Genomic DNA, 19,590 nt, shown 5'->3' with positions numbered 1-19,590 from the left:
ACCTACTTTTAAGTTTAAAATGATTTTTGTTGTATTAACTGTGCTGATTCAGTCCTAATCTAAACTTCTGCTGTACCCAGACTAAAGGATTGCTGTTAATCCTCATTTCCCCACAAACTATCATCATCTGTGGGAAAATACAGTGAAATTCCAGCCTGCATACTGACATGTTATGGCGGTTTATTGCTGCAGAAATGTGTATGACTAGGAAGTGGTGAGTGTGAACATGCTTGCCATTTGTGCTTGAGGACTTAATACAGCAATTTAGAATGAGTAAGCATGAAGGCTTGTTCCTATGCAGGGAGGACGGCTAGCAGCACGAAAATATCTCTGCAATGCCAGAAGTCTACGTGCTTCTGGAAATGTGTTAAGAATAGACCTACAATGGGACACGCTCCTGTCTTCTGTTGTCTGAGGGCAGACAGTTGTCTGCAGAGGGACAGAGGAAGAGGTAACACGGAGTGTCTGCATGGTTTCTTTCATTCAGACTATCAGGGCTGATTGGAGCGTTTCAGAAAGGATTTTAACCTTAATGAGTTTTTTTTTCCATTTAGGAGAGTGTCCACCTGGAGAATGTTAATGTTAGCTGCTGTGACCCTCGACTAGGAGAGGATAAGTGGACAGCTATGAAGTGAGGGGGTTTATCCTTTTGGCCATCAGCAGCAGGGCAGGGAGATTTTAGAAGGCCTTGAGCAAAGAGAACATGGTTGGATCAGGTCCCTCAGACATCATCTTTATCTCTGTCAATGACAGCATCACTTTGATGGGTGAGTTGATTTCAATGTGTATTTAAAAGACAATTTAATATATTTGAATAAAATAAAATATACTGACATACATTTATGAAAATCTATTAAGATGAACTCTAAAGGTTTTCTCTGATTTCTAGGGTTTGTCCTTTTCAAAGTGGAATTTATTATCATAAACAAGTGTTTTTGTTTGTTTTTAAACAGGAAAAGTATGGCTCATTGTGATGATCTTCCTCCGTGTTCTGGTCCTCCTCTTTGCTGGTTATCCTCTCTATCAGGATGAGCAGGAGAGATTTGTCTGTAACACGATTCAGCCCGGCTGTGCCAACGTGTGCTACAATCTTTTTTCTCCCGTCTCACTCTTCCGTTTCTGGCTGGTGCAGCTTGTCACTCTGAACCTCCCCTTCATCTTCTTCCTCGTCTATGTGGTCCACGAGGTGTCAAACGGCCTCTCAGTGGCCCTGAACGCCACCAGTCATGCCAAAGCTTTTCAGCTGTTTAACGAGACGTGTTTGAACAAGGCGCCTCTGGTGACTGAGCAGCGAGGGGGGGCACGGTGCTTCACAGGAGCTTATTTCCTTCACTTGCTGTTCAGGACTCTGCTGGAGGCAGGATTTGGGGTGGCTCACTACTATCTGTTTGGTTTTCAGATCCCTACGAGGTTTCTGTGCCAGCAGGCTCCGTGCACTACTCAGGTGGACTGCTACGTCTCCAGGCCCACTGAGAAGACCGTGATGCTCAACTTCATGCTTGCCATGGCCACTCTGTCACTTCTCCTCAACGTTGTGGATCTTATTTGTGCCATCAAACACTCTGTGAGGCAGAAGACCAGCAGGAAGATGATGATGGAGAAAATGTTTGAGGAGGAGAGATGTTTCCTTTCAGCTGAAGTGGCCTTGACAGGGACAGATTCAAACGCCGCACCTGCTCAACAAGATCTAGAAGCACAGTCTGGGAAAACTGGGAGTTTCAGGAAGAGGCATGGAAGCAGGGTTTCTTGTGGAGAAGGAAAACTTTGTTCGGGTCAGGAGGAAAGCACCCTGAAGCAATGCTCCCACCCGTGCTCTCTAGAACCTCCATGCTGCAACAACAAAAACAATGATGACTCCCAAGAGGACATTTTGGAGAGGAATGGCAGTGAGGTGGCTCTCTGCCCCCAGGAGCAAGAAGGGACTCCAAGATCAATTCGAATTAACAAACGCAGCAGACTAAAACCTCCACCTCCACCCAGACGAGAAATTGGGTTATCCTCTGGGGAGTCAGGAGCTCAAGTCGGGAATATTTCCACAGCAACAGCAGTCTGTACCAGGAGGGTGGGTCAGTGTATGCTGGTAGAGCTGGGTAATGAAGGTGGGCAAGAGAAAAGATCAGAGTGGGTGTAAGTTAAAGGTGGGCCGTGCATAAACATGCGTTGACTGGTTGAGTGAATTGATCGTTCTTATAACACCTGCACCATTAAAACTGCATTTGGGTTGCTGAAGCAGAAGCTACTTAACTTTCTGCTATGAAAAATAAGATTTCCTGACAGGTTTTCTGATATGTCCTCATCAACAGGTAGCAGAATTACCATGCATAATGATAGTGTGTTCTCAGTTTGGTGCCAGGTCATGCCCTCCAATGATACAGCTCTCCAGCCCAGATGAGACAGCTGGTTCCCTTGGGGGAGGTTTTGCTGCTAAACTTTGTTTAAAAGGGATTCTCTCACAATCTTAGGTTAGGCAGATTGTCCCTGGGATTTTCTTTTGTAATAAATTTATAAAAATGAACAAAATGGGGTTTTACCCTTTCTCTTATACTATTGCTACGACACTTTTGTCGTTATCTGATATGATATGCGTTGCTTTGAACATGTGCAACCCAAAGTAGACTGATTTGTTGTTTGAATGTTTGCCTTCTAGTCCACTTTCTTCTGAACATTTTTCTAGGTTAAACTACTTGTATGTTAAACTAAGTTCTAAAATTTAACCAAAGACCTGCAATACAAGTTTGTTGATAATAAATGTTGTGAGCATAAGTGACATGGCCACACGGATTGTTGGATAAGTGTTGCACATTCTCCTGGCAGTGAGAAAGCAAACACAGGTCCTTCTTACTGCTTCATAGTGGGAGTAATGGTCCTTACAACTGTTAGTTTCTATAGCTCTTTGGTCTAAAAATGCATATTGATGTTAGTTTGCCATCCTGTACAGTATCAAGCAGGTGTAGAAACTGGATAAAAAGATGCTGCTGGAGCTGACTTTGCTACTGAGCCTTTTAACTCATTTTTCAATGCAGACTGTTGTGTCATCTGGTGAGAATCTAAAATAGCAACTCACACACCCGACACTTCCAGCTCATTAATCATAATCCTATTTGCTGCAACTTTTACTGAGCTATCACTTTTCAAGAAGCCCAATGATGCCAGGTGACAAACCTCACCCACCTTTTTCCAAACAAAAGTCCGGAATGACTTGACTTTCTAGAGCTAATCCTCATCCTTGGGAAAAGTATCTAAGAGTGTAGCCCACCTGTTTCTGTTGATTTCATCCCCACTGCCCATAAACAAAGGCAGGCCTTGGTCTGGATAAAGTACACAAACTTCCACCAAAGATGCTTTATACCATACTCCTACCCCTCCTTACGCGCAAAGATCAAAGGTCAAAGTGGACATGAGCAGACTCTGGTCTGGGGTCAAAGGCTCAGGTCAAAAGGAAAGACAATACTGTCAGCCAGCCCGTAGAAGGTAATAGGATTCCTCCTCAGAAGTGAAGGATGCTCTGAAGTCGACATAGGATCACAAAGTAATTATGTTCCCCCATAGGGGCTCTGTATTTATGGTGACAGCTTGTCACTCTATTTCAAGGCCTCACAGAGCTTAGGAGGAATACAAACCTTAACATACTACCACACTAGAAATAGAGTGCAGAGAGGTGGAGTGCTAGCTGCTGCCCTGCAGGACTTCTGCGGTCTGCTTTGCTGGGGCTTTAGTTTCACCTCGAGCAAAGCTTGCATTAATGTGACTCTAACGTCTCACCATGATGAATGCTTGTCATGGATAATATGATGTGTTTCCTTGCTGACACATCTGGGGAAAACATTGTAATCTGTCAGCCTGTGGGCTAATTTACAAAAAACGTGAAATAAATCAGCTGCACCACTTCCTGTATCTGCTGCTGTGTAGCTGAGGGCTGAGCTCTGTGTAAAGGGATACGTCTTGATCTTTGTGCTTTTGTGGTCTTTCTCAAGATGACAAAAGCTCCAGTCAAAGCAAGTATGTTAGACATGTCTTTTACCAAAACACTTTTTTTTACCTAGTATTTCTTAAAGGGATTCATATCGCCCACTGTCTTTCCTACCATAGTTTAAACTAAGATGATCTTATGATGACAAATAATGGAGTTGTAGCCATTTTGTTGTAAAAGACGTCATGCACAATCTCACACAAGATCTGAGTATGTGTTGAGCATGACTCTCAGCTACTACTGCTTTAAACTTTAGCTCAGTATCTGTAAAACTTACTGAATTTTTGTTTTTTATGTGCTTACTGAGGTTGATTACTTGTGGTGGCCATCCTGAATTGGGTTGAATCCAAAATATAATCAGTTGTAACTCTACATAAAATGATTGTCTTTTTGAAAGTTTCATTGAAATCCACCCATTGCTCCATGAGATAGTTTGCTAACAGACAGTTAAGGTTGGCACCAACAATTAAAGCCAAAGGTTTATGCAAAGATGTCACATATTGTGTAATGCTGAGGGTATGTATTGTGAATGACTCTCAGCTACTATCACAGCAAGTTTTAGATTAATATCTGTAAATTTGGCTGAGTTATAACCAGGCAGTGAGTGATAATTGAAACTGTTTGACTGAACATAATTCTATACTCGTTTAACACTGAATTTTCTCATATTATTTCTATTCATGCATAAAGATTTAAGTATTATCTCCACCTAATTTTCTTTAATCAAATTATTCTCCAATAAAATTTAATTAAATCCTTTACTAAATGAACTGATGTACAGGTTTTTATTTTATATTCTTTGCTATATATTTTATTATTTTATTCCCTTTTTAAATTTAAATGACTTTGCATAGAGCAGTTATGGATTTTCACCTTTAGTTGTGAACAAATACAACACTAAAAAAGATGGAAAGTTTAAAGTCCTTTTTTGGTGGCTGATTATGTTTATGTTGCCCCATTCTGTTGTAGTGTGGCCCCATGCTGCCCCCTCGTGATAGAAAATGTTAAATGCTGTCTTAGAGGCTTTAAATCAGCTGCTGTTTGGAAAATGTTGTGATGTTTTACATGAATTTCTTGAGCCTTTGCTTAGTTTTTATTATTTTATCATAGGAGAAAAGCAATGCAGGAATCACATTAACATAGTTTTTTTTTTCCAGGTAGCCTTGTATTTCTTTCAGCACGTGATCAAATTAATAACCTGTTGATGTAATATCAAGAAGACATTGTTTGTTACTTTATATGAACTATTTGACCTTTTTTTCCAATTTGAGTAACTTTTCTCAGTCATTTACCAGTTTGCTCCATTAATATCTTGTGTATTGTTAATAAAGTATTAGTCTAAATATTGCATTACTGAGTATAGTAATGGAATATATATACTACATACCGTACATTTTTCAGTGCTTAAACGTCACTTAAGATTACACTGACTGTAAAACTTTGGTTTTTATCAGACAAAATACAGTGAGATAAATGTGCATTCGCCCTCAGATGAATCTGACCCGCTGCTGCTGCAGGCGAACATGGAAGCTTTAAAACTGGCAGGAACACTATTCATCTGCTTTTACATGTTTTTGAACTTCAGCCCTCCTTGTAGGGCTGCATTTTGCCTGCCACCGTGCAGGCTGAGTGCTGAGAATGACTCTCAGCCAACAAATTTTACCTCATTATCTGTCAGGTTGACTGAGATATATCCATTGCTGTGTTTACTAAGATTGCTTTGCCACGGCGGCCATTTTGAAATATGTTGATTCCAAAAGGTAAACACTTCTAGATATACATTCAATAATTATTTTAATTATTTTAATATTAGTTTTACTTAAATTTCAGTGGTTCATACGATGATAAAAGACTAAAGACACTATTTTAAGTAGTATTTTCTTTTTTCAATAACTTTTTTGTTTTTGTTTTGTTTTAAAGAAAATGGTTGTCATTGACTGCTCTGTGAGTCCAACCCCCCCAGTGACCCCCCAGTGACCCCCCAGTGGGTCCTGCAGTCTTTCCAGTGTCCTAAGCCTGAGCTGAAGGAACAGGATCCAGCCTGCACTGAGTTTCTCTCTGCTGCTCAGATGAACTTTAGCTCACTTTAAGGTACTCTTCCAGTTTGTGACTTTTCCACACCCTCAGTCGTTATGGGAACAGCTCCGAAGGACAACAGTGCTCAAAGGAATTTTCCTGCCTTGATTGCTTTGAGAGATTTTAGGGCTGATGCTGTAGTTGATGAAACAGAGGATTCTGGGTAAAAATACAGAACATTTTGGACTGAGAGACTCTGGGCTGAAAACTCTGAAAAAGATACAATCATGAGTTCAGGACTTTTGCTTCAGAGTGATGCTCTTATCAACATAATAATGATAATTGCTGGATTTTATTTGATTTTTTAATAAAGAATTAAAGGAATGTGTATCGCTCACCACCTTTCATGCCAGATTTTTAATCTTTCTTTTGTTCAGAAATTATGGTGTTGTAGCTGTTTTGATCAAACTTACTAAATATAGTGAGCTCTCGTGCATTCAGTTTGCTTTCAGGGGATGTGTTGCGAATTATTTTCAGCTACTACCACACCAAGTTTCAGCTCATATTCTGTAAAACAGACTGAATTAAAGCCATTTTTATCAGCCCCAGTGGCCATCATGAAATGGGTTGACTTCAAAACTTAATAAGTAGTAAATTGTTATTTTGTAAACGTTTCATTCAAATCCATCCAGTGGTTTAAGAGATATTTTGCTAACAAACAGGCTCACTAACACACATATACACACTCAAAAGAACAGGCAAAAACATTATTGCTTATGTTTATTTAGATTTATTTTATAAATATTTCTGTTGACTGCAGTTTGGAAGGTGTAGTCTTTGGTCATTTAAAGACGATGTTACAGTGACACATGATCTGCTTTTTATTAGCAAATAGAATGAATATTTCAATTTTAGTGACATAAAAACATAATAACTGTTTACTGCTGCTCTTATTAAAGGAAATACAAGAGAATTATAAACCGTTTAAAGGAAAGTCTGGATGCAGAATTTATTGACTTCCCTTAAGTTTTAGGAAACATGGAACACTTAAAAAACCTTTTTTCTAACTTTGGAGCAACGTAGGGCTTTAGTTAATCCCAAAAAGTGCAGATATCTGTTACCTTAAACCCATTTTTAATCTCTTTTCTTCTTCTCTGTTAAACCAAATTAACACAAATCCTTTCTCACCATTAATGAAAACATTAAATCATTTTTGTCTTATTTTACAGCATGATTAAAACATTCAGCTTTTCCTTTCTTGTTTTATAATTTGACTGCTTAGCTCTAATGTCTTTGTTTTAGTTCTTCCTGACAAGTTTCATTTTGCAGGCTTCCAAGCAAGTGGTCCGATTGTTTTGACATTCAGAACAAAATAACTCAAAAGTAAGGAGACTTTCTTGCTTCCTGTCAGAATGAACAAATAAAATGGAGTAAAATTAAAGTAATGGGTCGAAATGAGAGCAGAAATTCATTTTAGGTGGTGCAGCTTTTCTAGCACTTACTGGCCCACAATCTTTCTCTGAAGAGAGGAGATGCCAGCCCACAGAGAGGACAGGCGAGTGGCTGTCATCAAAGGAGAGGTTAAATATATTTACTCTGGACCTTTGCTAAAAAAAAAAGGCATTAGGTTGTGGCTCTTTAACTGAAGACCACTGCTCTACAGAGACAATGATAGTTTCGGTTTGAATAAGTATCAAGTTATCAACATATTTCTTCCAAATATGAATTTATTGAAAGCTGATTCTTTGTAAATGACTTCCTGCACTTTAGGACACTCTCACATACAGAGTCTGTGTTATTGATTGATATATTTGAGTTCAACACAAAATAAAAGTGCTCATAGCATTTTTCTCTATTTATTTATTTGCTTTTGGAACAATAAATGTAGTTTCACATGCTTTGACTCAAACAAACTATACATGACGATTTTTTCCCCAAGGAATGAAAATGTATAAAATTCCTTTTTTTGATAAAACAAACACATTTCATACCCAAGGCAAGAGGTTATGAAGCTACATTATCACCTGCTACCAAAAAGCAAAGGAAAATAATGTTTTTGCTTGTGGCTGTGTGTGTTCATGTGTGTGCCTTTTAGCAAAATACCTCATGAACTCCTGGAAGAATTTTATTAAAACTTTCAGGAAATAACTATTAGCTGTACTTCTACAACTGATTGACTTTAGGAGTCATTCCAATTCAAGATGGCCACCACAGGTAATCAACATTAGCAAACGCAGAAATGGTTATACCTTTGTCAATTTGACAGATATTGAGTTAAAATTTCATGTGGTAGTAGCTGAGATTCATCCTGAAAACAAACTCTGAGTCTGACATCTCACATATCTTGCATCATGTTATTTTCAGTGTTTGACCAAAACAACTACACCTTCTTCATTTCTCAGTATGAGATGATCTTACTCTAAATCTAAAGGTGGCGGGCAATATGCATTCCTTCAAAGAATGCTAGGCCTTTAAATATGTTACTGTAATGCTACTTCAGAGCTCTCCTTTTTTTCTTCACTTGAATCAGTTATCCAAAATTTGGTTGAAAAACACAAATATTGAAAAAAATAAATAATAACACACATACGTTCTTAATCCATTCATATATAAGCACATTTGGATTATTTTCATTTGACATAATGGGTTGTCAGTTATCAAAGTACATGAAATAAGGTTAACTTTGAAAGTCTTTATTTAGCCTGCTTCCCTCTGCAGAAAGAACCAATGAGGTTTCTGTCTCCCTCTAGTGTCAAAACTGAGTATTGCATATAATGGTTTTGAGTAGCACAGGTTCAAACATGTAGATTTTTTTTAAATAACTGTGTTGTGTCACAAAATGTTAAGTGCTATGTAAAAGTTAGACTAACAACAATGAGTGAGGAAAGAGAAGTAATAAAGAGAAATTCCATAACTTTTACCTGTTTTAGAGCTAATAATGAATAATGTGGAGCAGAGCCTGAGCTGCAACTCCAAAGCACAAGTTTGAAAAGAAAGAGAAACTGTACGTTTGCTTTAAGAAAATCTAGTGATGCTGAGTATTTGTCGCACTCGATTGTTCTGCTCAGAGCTGTGACATCATATCCATCATCAGTGCAGAGGGTGGAGCTATTTTGTTGTAGTGGGGAGTTCACCCAGCGCAGTGATTCCAGGGCAAATCTGGGAAAACAGCCGGCGCTTCAGATGAAAGAAGTTCCCCTTTTGTGTACATGTCAGTCATTCAGAGAAGGATTGAGGGAACACTGTGTCCCAATCCTGCTGTGTGTGTGTGTGTGTGTGTGTGTGTGTGTGTGTGTGAGAGAGAGAGAAGGGTGGGTGGAATAGGGGCGGACATCAGGGGTTCACTGTAAGGACCACAGCTGTGCTATTGGAGAAACTGCTCATTTATGTGATGTCTTTGTCAAACAAGAGCAAACTTCAAAACGAGGTCTTAAAAATTGAACAAACAATTAAAGGCCTAGCAGTCCTTGAGGGCAGCCTTTCATCTTTTAGACTATGATCATCTTATGTTGAGAAATTGTAGAGAGAGTTGTAGATGTTTTGGTTAAACCTATAAAATAAAATAAATCATATACAACATCACAAACTGTCATGCTCAGAGTATATGTTAAAAATGACTCTCAGCTACAACCACATCAAATTTTAGCTAAATATCTGTACAACTGACTGAGTTATAGACATTTTTGTGTTGGCAAATGTAAGTTAGCTTTGGCCGCCATCTTAAATTAGATTGATTCCAAAATCTAATCAGTTGTAGATGGATATTCAATGATTAATTTCAGAAAGCTTTATTAAGATTTGTCCAGTGGTTTATGAAATATTTTGCTAACAGACAGACAAGCAAACATGCCCACACAGACATGGGCAAAAACATGATCTGCCTTCACCTATTGGTGGCAGGTGTTATTGAAATTAACCTGTTTATATATGTTTACTGACACAAAAACATTTATATTTTACACTGAGCTCAGATTAATGAATCTGAACCATAGTTGCTTTTAAACCATCAAAGCAAATAGTTTCAGGAGAGCATAACATAGATGAATCAGAAGTCAGAGGTCAACATTTATCTAAATGGGTCACAGAAACCTGAAGTCACTGTTAGTTTAAGGTTTCATTGGAATTGATTTAAAACTATTTCTGAGGCAAATATGTAAAATCCTCTGAATAAAAGCATTCCTTTTGGGAGTGAGAAACACCCGATGTGGATCAGAAGATGAGCGCTGCTCTGTCTGCCGTCCATCAATCGCTGCCATTAATATTTGAAAGAAACAAGTCAGAGAGCTGCTCCTGTCTGAAGAGAGGCAGCAGGAAACGAGACGGTTCAATCACAGAGACGCTCTCTTTTCAGCTTTAAAATCACTTAACCTGACTGATGCCACTTGTTAAAGACGACAGACAGGATCAAGCTGCATCTCGGTGGAAATCAACTGTTTCCTCTATGGGTTGCAGCTAAAAGCAAATATGGTGTCAGGGAAGTCAAACAGGTGGGTTGCATGTCCACATTTAGCAGTGAAGACCTCTGTCTGGGGGTGGCATAGTGGCGCAGTGGTTAGAGCTGTTGCCTCCCAGCAACAAGGTTGCAGGATCGCTTGCTGGCCTGGGGCCTTTCTGGGTGGAGTTTGCATGGGTTTACTCTGGGTACTCCGGTTTCCTCCCACAGACCAAAAACATGCATGTTAGGTTCATTGGTAACTCTAAAATTGTCCCTAAGTGTGAGTGAGAGTGTGAATGGTTGTTTGTCTCTATGTGGCCCTGAGATGTATTTGCGACCTGTCACCCTGTCCAGGGTGTCCCCACCTCTTGCACAGTGACTGCTGGAGATAGGAACCAGCTCCCCATGACCTGGAATGGAGATGTGGGTAAAGAAAATGGATGGATGGATGGACCTCTTTCAGGTCTGAGAAGAAACAACCTCTACCACACTGCTTGTGTCTACATTTACACTAGATGTAATGAAACAGAAAGTGGAAATTGTTTGTTTTCTTCAAAGAAAAGTTCAGTTCTTTTGAAAGTGAAGTTCCTTAGAAAAAATATGAGCAATTAACATCTTACCTGTTGTAGATAGCTCTTTGAAGAGTTTCATTTTGACACGATTGACGAGCTTCTCGTCGTGTGTGCAGTGATAAATTCTCTTTTTTCCTCCTAAGAATAAACAAGCCCTTAGAAAAAAGACTATGCCAAATAAAACTAACTAGATTTGTTATAATAAAAAGTAAACAATAAAAGTAAAACAACTTATGTACGTATATATATATATATAAATATAAAGCGCACATTTACACTAGCACAATCCCACAGGATTATATGTAAACTGTACTGCGAATTAACAGCAGCAGAAAAATGAATAATGAATCAAAGAAACATTTTGGACACTGGAGCTTATTTTAGGGGGGAGCTTTGGTCTTAATCCTGCTCAGACTAGCCATTAGCTCATCAGCACATTCAGAAATAAACTCCATTTCTTCAAGCTGAGGTTGTTCAGTGAGCTACCTACAACAGGTTAGATATTAACACTATTAATTTCTTGTTTATAGTTTCTTCTGTATTTTTTTTTTTTTGCAATAAAACTATATCTGCATACTTTGTGCTTTTTTAACCCTTCATATATTAAAATGTTCTGCTTGATCAGGAATGGTGTGCTCTGACTTTCGGTCTTTGAAACTTTTATACTTTTCAAAAACAGATATTTAGAATAAAATCCTCCATAAAACACATTAAAATCTCTTCAGTGCCTTCAAAACATTCTCTTTGAAATCTGCTTCAGTGCACTTGCTCTGTTTTTGTCTTCTTATGATACTTTTAGCTATCATTCTGCCTCTTCTAGCTTTTAGCTACTGTTCAGCCAGTTTTAGCTTTCAGCTACTGCTGGGCTAGTTTTGGCTCTAAGCTACTGTTTCCCTAATTGAAACGTTTAGCTGTGGTTTTGCAGGTGCTACCTTTTAGCAACTGTTTCTCAAATGTTAGCTTTAAGCTACTGTTATGTTGGTTTTAACTTTAAGCCATGGCCTTGCTTGTTTTAACATTTAACTATTGCTTTACTCATTTTAGCATTTAACTACTGTTACGCTAGTTTTAGCTTTTTGTTACTACTTTGCTGCTTTTAGCCACTGTTTTTCTTGTTTTGGCTTTTGGGTACTTTTTTTAGGTAGTTTTGCTCATTTTAGCATTTGTTCAGCGTTCATTCAGCTAATTTTGTTCTGCTTGTTTTAACTTTAACAGCACAGTTTCAGCTTCAACACATTTCAGCAATCATACAGCAGCTCTCAGCATTTACGCTGCATTTTTTAAAATAGAAAATGCTATTATTTTTGTTATTCTTCACAACTTTTATATCAAACACCTCTTCAAAACATCTGCACTATCCTTTTAAGCAGGACGGCGGTGTTGTTTTGTTGTTGATAAAACCTTTTCACCTGAGCTCAGATTTCACCACTGTGTGTCAATGACGCTGCAGACTCTGGAGCAGCATTTAAGACCTTTCTTTGTCTTTAAAGTTTAAGATGCTTCGCCCTGAGCTGTGCAGAGCTGCTTCCACCACTAGATGGAGATGCACATTTGTTTCAGAATTCAGCCTCACTGAGGTTTCTGGGAGAAAACAACAAACAGCAAATCTTTCTGAAGCTGAACTAAAAGTCTCAATATCACTTTTTACCACAAACCTGAAACTAAACAACCAAGAAGCGGTTTTCTTCAGCTTGCAGCAGCTGTATGAACCTACACAGAGAAGCCTGTATGGACCTTTGGAGTGAAGCGGGTTTAGACTGAAAAGAGTTTTGTGAGCTTTTCCATCTGCTGTGAAGGAATCAGCCCCTCTCTACAAAGACCACTGTCACCATTGACCTGCAAATCAAAGGCATTTTTACACTGAGTTACAGTGTATCATCTTCTGCCAGCACATTGGGTTAATTGGGACCAAAGCAAGATACATTTGTAGCAAAAAAAAAACAAAAACCTCCGAAGCCCCCCGTTCTAAGATGTGAGATCATGTGAACAGACCACCTGTGGGGCTTTCACTGCTGATTCTGTATCATTCATGTCGAGGCCCCCGCTCGTTCACACAGCTTGAGGGAGAAGATGTTTCAATTCAGAGGTAGAAAAAAAAACCAACACAGAAGAAGCAGGGGCTCTGGCAGGTTTCAGCTCTGACAACCCCCCCCACTACCTCTCCACCCCCTCTCCGTTAAAAAGCGAAGGGGTTCCAAAATGCTCCCTCGCTCAATTTTGGGACGTCCATCAAAGCGTCCAAATGGGGACGTTTAGGGGGAACCTTGGGCACATCACACAGACACTTCTAACGCACAGCACCTTTATTTGAGGCTGTTAAAAAAAAAAAAAGAAGAAAGATCAAAGTTTCTGCAGATGAAAAGGGTCCGTTCCCTGCATTTATACCCTACCCACCTCCCCCCTTCTTTCCATTCACCCGCTCCTTCTTTTTACCAAATTAAGAAAGCAGGCTTTGGCAAGCATGTGAAGAGGACTTTAACAATTATGGAGATGCTCCAACTCAACCCCTGCCTCTAATTACCGGGCTCTGATGGTTAAAAAGGGGGCTTCCTTTTTGAGCCGGGACTCTTAAAGAGCTGCTGCTGCTGCCCGGCCGCCATCCTTGACATTGGCGACCGCAGAGAACCACAAAATGTGCCCTGAAGGAAGCGGAGAAGCCCGGCCCCTGCTTGGGAAAACACTGCAGAGCTACACAAAGCAGATTTATCAAAAATTTTATTGTCAAAATAAAGGTCAGATTTGCTCTCACAAAAAAGAGACATCTACACTTTGTACAAATTTACATTTTCTTATAAACTTTTTCTTTTATACACAAATATACACTTTTCTTTTTACATTAGCTTTATATAAATACATCTGAAATTACAAAATGAAGGACCCGTAAAAATACTTGGGCACTTTTAAGGCTTAAAGGGATATCCCAGATCTTTTGAAAGAGGGGTTCTGTGGAACGGTTCTGAACAATCACCATCTTAACCACAGCTGTGGGAAAGTGAGAAAACCTGTTCTACTCCGATAGAATAAAGTTTTTGTTTTGTTTACTCATTCATTTTTTAAAATTTTTGTCATGTTACTTCTTGTCATCCACAAGGGGGTGCTGAAGCACCTTCAGCACCCATAGTTCCTATGGCCTTGCCAAGCAGTTCTGTTTGAACAATTTGAAGAAATAGTCTATTTCTGACCAGATTGATGAGCTAGTGGCTAGGCTGAGCCAACTAAAGAACTAAGAGGATTGCTGGGGTACTAAAGGAACTTCAAACTCAAAAACTTCCTAAAAGTTCATGAAAACTCTGTCTTATAAACCTTTCCAGCACCGTCAGTTTCACTTGCACAGTTGTTCACATATAATTCAATGAGTATTACAGAGAGCAAACAGTGGCAGCAGCAGCTAGCTGTAGCACTTCAGGAGCTGCTTAGTACTTAGAACATTACCCTTAAAACTTCACATTTAAGTTCAAACTACTAATTCCATTCTCAAAAAAACATTATAGCAGTTCATGTGAGAGGTTTTCTAAACCTTCACATCTGTCAGTTTTCAAATTACAATTCAAACAAATACTGCAAAAATCCTATCGGGTTAGTGCTGCAGCTAGCTGCCGCCGCCACTAATTGCACTTTCAAATAGCCTTCAGATCTCATGTAAATAACCGTGCAGTTTGATGTGAAGTTTATAAACTAGTTAGAACTATTTTGACAAATTTACTCTTCAAATAGTCACATCGTATATAACAGTTTAGTTTAGAGCCTGAAAGGGTCAGAAACGTGAGACAACTTTGCAAAGGTTTGGCAGACGATGAAATTTTGACTGATTGGATCCCAAAAAAAAAAAAAAGGATAAACTGCAATCAAATATCTGCACAGCATTCGCAGGAATGCTGTTACCTGTGTAACAAACGTATGTAATTCCATTGCAAATGTTGTTTGGAATTTACTGCCCAGTGAACTACCTGCAGTGAGTTGCTGCTTTTATGTAAATATTTTTGAATTTACAGCAGTTTATGAAAAAAGCTTTAGGTAAAAATCGCTCCTGTGAACTTCTATAAAACGTCAGTGATTGGACTTGTACAGTAAGGACCAATTCATTGTGATCCCAACTGAAACTTTGAGTATTTTCTTGCAATTTTGTCTCCCAACAGTAGAGACACTGAGAGAGATACTGGCTTTTGGTGATTTAAAGATACTCATCGCAAAGTATGAAATCAAACATTAAAACGTTATTCTGAACTAGTAGTGCAGTTTGAAAGAGTTTCCTCCCGTAGTTCTCCAGATATATTGAAAGCAGTTCTAAAATGTGGGTCCTTGCTCAAAGTAAACAAAGCACTTGCTAAAAAAAAAATGGAAGCTTGAGTCACAGAACTGACTGTAGTCTGTGTGAGTAAAGAAAGGTCACAGAATCGGACAAGCGTGGAAGAGGTGGAAGTGTAAGAGGGAATCTGCTGCTAAACACAAAAAGGAAAAAGAAAGACAGAGTAAGTAAACTGTCAAAAATAAATATTGGGGCCCCAGCTCGGTGGTGGAGCAAGACAGCTCAGCATTCAGACATGCATAACTTATACAAAACTTCGTCTAGACCGGTAAGTTTAACATTTGATCTGTTCCCTTAGGTAAACAAACACATGGTAGTTGGCACCGGGTGCCAAATTTTGCTTGCAATTTTTTTAATTTAAGGACACATTAACTATGGATATGTGAAAATCTGCACGGTCTTCGTGACTTCACAGTGGGTGCCTTTAATTTAGCTGTTAACTCCTCAGCACTGTTACATAAATTAAACTCTCCGTTCTGCCAACTGAGGTCGTTCAAAAAGCTATCTACGACAGGTAAGACACTGGCTGTTCATAGCCGCTTCATAGAACCCCACTTCAGAATATCTGAAGTACCGTTTTTACTTGAACTCAGCATTGCTGCATTGATTGAACACAAAAGTCACTTGCCACATTAAAAAATGGTAATAAAATGCTTATTTCTGTGAGACTGGAAACAAAGCTGTCTGTGTTGGGAAGATAAATGCCCAGTTTGTACCTCTGACACATGAGGGGAGGGGGTTATCTCACATAAAATTAGCACTTTAACACCCCCCCACCCCAGTCAAACCTGGGACAGTGGCATCTGTTTGGGGCAGGACACGGAGCTGGCCGTGCCCGACCTCCACGTCAGCCCCGTGCTCACGTCGCTGTACATGGAGCCGCTGGTGCCTTTGCTCCCCCAGCAGCACCGGGTGCAGAAAGTCCTCCACGAGTCCACGGTCTTCCCAGACCAGATCCACACCCCGGACGTGATGCCCACCAAAAGGCACATGAAGTACTTCAACATGAAGACCGCGTAGTCCGGACTCCGGCGGTCCCGCTCCAGCAGGCAGCTGGAGCAGTTGTGCGTCAGTTCCCAGCTCTGCCGGTTGTGCTGCTCGTAAAAGTAGCACGCCACGATGACGGTGGCCGGAACCGTGTACAGCACCGTGAAGATCCCGATCCGGATCATCAGCTTCTCCAGCTTGTCCGTCTTGGTGCCACCCTGCTTGATGACGCTGCGGATCCGGAACAGGGACACGAACCCGGCCAGGAGGAACATGGTTCCGATGAAGAGATAGATCACCAGGGGGGCCAGCACGAAGCCGCGCAGGTTGTCCAGGTTCTGGTTGCCCACGTAGCAGATCCCGGCCACCGAGTCCCCGTCCACGGAGCTGAGCGCGAGCACCGCGATGGACTTCATGCTGGGGATGAGCCAGGCGGCCAGGTGGAAGTACTGGGAGTAGCTGGCGATGGCCTCGTTGCCCCACTTCATCCCGGCGGCCAGGAACCAGGTGAGGGACAGGATCACCCACCAGATGGAGCTGGCCATGCCGAAGAAGTAGATGAGGAGGAAGACCACGGTGCAGAGCGCGGGCCCGGTGGTCTCATAGTGGATATGCTCCAGGTCCAGGTCCCTGTTGCACGCGACCTTCTCGTGCCCCGCGATCAGCCGGACGATGTATCCGGTGGAAACGAACATGTAGCACGCCGACAGGAAGATGATGGGTCTCTCTGGGTACTTGAAGCGCTCCATGTCGATGAGGAAGGTGGCCACGGTGGCAAACGTGGACACGAAGCACAGCACGGACCACAGCCCGATCCAGAAGACCGTGAACGCGCGCTCGTCGTGCGTAAAGTAGGGGTTGTGGCACGGCATGACGCAATTGGTGATCTGTCCGGTTTTGACCTGGTTGTAAAGCGGGTGCCGGTCCGTGTTCACCGGAACCATGGGCTCCAGACACCTGCAGCCCGGCTCACATGGCGCCGCTGGCGGCTTCGGTTTCCCCGACGTGCCGGCTCGTCCGGGTTTATTTTTAGCGCCGCCTTTCCCGGGGTGGTTGGTGGGTTTGGAGAGCATGGGGGAGACGGTGGTGGACTCCGTCCTGTTGTAGTCCATGCACAGAGTGTCCGGGGTGCCCTGCACCGGCAGAAGGTCGCACCTCATCCGGTCCGGCCAGGGGAAGCCGTACTGCCTCATGAGGGGCGCGCAGCCGGCCCGGGCTCTCTCGCATACGCTCCGGCACGGCGGCAGCGGCTTCTTGTAGTCCTCCAGGCAGATCGGAGTGTACATGCTGCACAGGAAGAACTTCAGGTCCGGCGAGCACTGGATCTCCACCAGAGGCCAGAACTGGTGCACCTCCAGTCCCGCCTCGTCCTGCGTGTCGTGGTTGAACTGGTTCGGCATGTAGGTGTAGTTGTAGCCGACCCCCTTGCACAGGGGCACGGCTATTTCCTGGCAGGTGATCTCCTTGGCCGTGGTGCAGCTGGATCGTGGAAGGAGGGCGAGCGAGAGGATCAGGTAGAACCCGACCGGGTCCATGTTGGTGGTGTTAGTGTCTCTGTGGCGCTAACCCGGTTCGGTTAGACGTTCGGGCTGCGCTCCGAACCCATCATCTCCGCCCGCCTCGGGATCCTGCACGGAGTTCAGCGTGCGAGGAGGAGGAGAGGCAGACAAGATGGCTCCGTCCAGAATCTGGTCTCCGCCTGCCGACACGAACAACCCCGATCCGTGCGAACACGAACCGCCTCGCTTCTTGTTTTGGTTTTCCTCCCAACACGCTGCTGGTCCAGACTCAGTTCTGGTTCTCACACAAATCACCAGCTCAGCGTCTGAGCGGTGCTGATATATAGGAACCCGGCAGGAGACACCCCCCGCCCCGGAGCAGCTCCTCTAATCACAGAGCGGCGGGGGCGGTGCTTCCCCTTCACTCATTCACTGTTTACTTCCACAGCTCAGGATCACACACACTTCACCCCAGTTTACACTGACTGTACACACCAACAGGCATCTGCTATCAGATTACACCAAGTATTCGCTTAAAGAATGCATATCACCCGCCGCTTTTCATGCCATCATTTTAAACTAAGACTATTTTACTTCAAGGAATGATGGACTTGTAACCGTTTTGGTCAAACTTGGAAAATAACATCATCTCATGCACTCAGAATATGTGTTGTGAAAGACTCCCAGCTACTATCACATCAAAATTTAGTTCAATACCTGTAAAACTGACTGAGTTATAGCCATTTCTGTGTTTGTTAATATTTACTTGCTGTGGCAGCCATCTTAAATGAGATTGACTTCAAACATTAATCGGTTGTAGATATATATCCAATAATTATTTTCTAAAAGTTTCATAAAAATTGGTCCAGTAGTTTATGAGATATTTTGCTTACAAACAAACAGCGTTAACGCTAATGTTTAATGCAAAATATTTCTTGCAATGAGTAGCTCTTCTGGAGTATGTTGTAAACGATTCTCATCTACTACCACACCAAATTGTAGGCTAATATCTGTCAAACTGATTGAACTATTACCAATTTTGTGAGTTCTAAGGTCAGTTGGCTGTAGCGGCCATCTTGATATGTGTTGGCTCCAAAAGTTAATCAGTTGTAGATGTGCAGCCAGGAATTATTTCCTGAAAGTTTCATTAAAATCCACCCATTGGTTTGTGAGATTTTGCGTTAACAAACAGACAAAGCTGACTGAACAATGTTTAATGCCAAAATTTTAAACAAAGATAATGCAATCTAATAAACCTCAGAATATATGTAGAGAAATAGTCTCAGCTACTACCACATGAAATCGTAGGTCAATCCCTGTAAAATTGACTGAGTTAGAGCCACTTTATGGAATTTTAAGGTCAGTTGGCTGTGGCAGCCATTTTAAATCGGGTTGACTCTTAATGTTAATCAGTTGTAGATGTCCATCCAATGATTACTTTCTGTAAGTTTCATTAAAATTCATCCAGTGGTTCATGAGATATTTTCTTAACAGACACATGCACACAGACAAGGAGGAAAACTTAGTATTGTCCGACACTGAGAGAAAAAGAGACACACATCAGGCTGTTTGTATGAGAGAAGAAAGAGGTCAGTTTTGGTAAATTGGCTCATTTGCGCGTGATAAGACATCCCAGGGAGTATGGGGCGCCGTTTGTAAAGGAACTTGTGCTAAAAATTCATGCCTAAATTTTGTCACATTTAGCTTCTGCTAAAAATTCATGCCTAAATTTTGTCACATTTAGCTTCAAACACTGTTTAAAAATGTAGTGTTGATTTTCTGATGTCACTTTTTACAACATTTAG

The 19,590-nt window shown here is 41.3% G+C and overlaps 2 protein-coding genes across 2 annotated transcripts; one reads left to right on the top strand and one right to left on the bottom strand.

Moving 5' to 3' along the window:
- Positions 1 to 340: 340 nt before the first annotated feature.
- Positions 341 to 4,188, top strand: LOC108248760 (gap junction delta-4 protein). The gene is made up of 3 exons (XM_017437733.3): positions 341 to 451; positions 555 to 767; positions 954 to 4,188. The coding sequence occupies exons 2-3, from the start codon at positions 704 to 706 to the stop codon at positions 2,129 to 2,131; spliced, it is 1,242 nt and encodes a 413-aa protein (XP_017293222.1). The 5' UTR covers positions 341 to 451; positions 555 to 703; the 3' UTR covers positions 2,132 to 4,188.
- Positions 4,189 to 13,691: 9,503 nt separating this feature from the next.
- fzd8a (frizzled class receptor 8a) lies at positions 13,692 to 18,358 on the bottom strand. Its single transcript, XM_017437738.3, has one exon. It carries the CDS (start codon positions 17,819 to 17,821, stop codon positions 16,082 to 16,084), a length of 1,740 nt encoding a protein of 579 aa, XP_017293227.1. The 5' UTR covers positions 17,822 to 18,358; the 3' UTR covers positions 13,692 to 16,081.
- Positions 18,359 to 19,590: the final 1,232 nt, after the last annotated feature.

The sequence above is a fragment of the Kryptolebias marmoratus genome, linkage group LG21, assembly GCF_001649575.2.
Source record: "Kryptolebias marmoratus isolate JLee-2015 linkage group LG21, ASM164957v2, whole genome shotgun sequence".
In the NCBI taxonomy this organism is placed as follows: Eukaryota; Metazoa; Chordata; class Actinopteri; order Cyprinodontiformes; family Rivulidae; genus Kryptolebias; species Kryptolebias marmoratus.
Note: the sequence above shows the minus strand (reverse complement) of the source record. Positions and strands in the feature narration are given on the sequence as shown.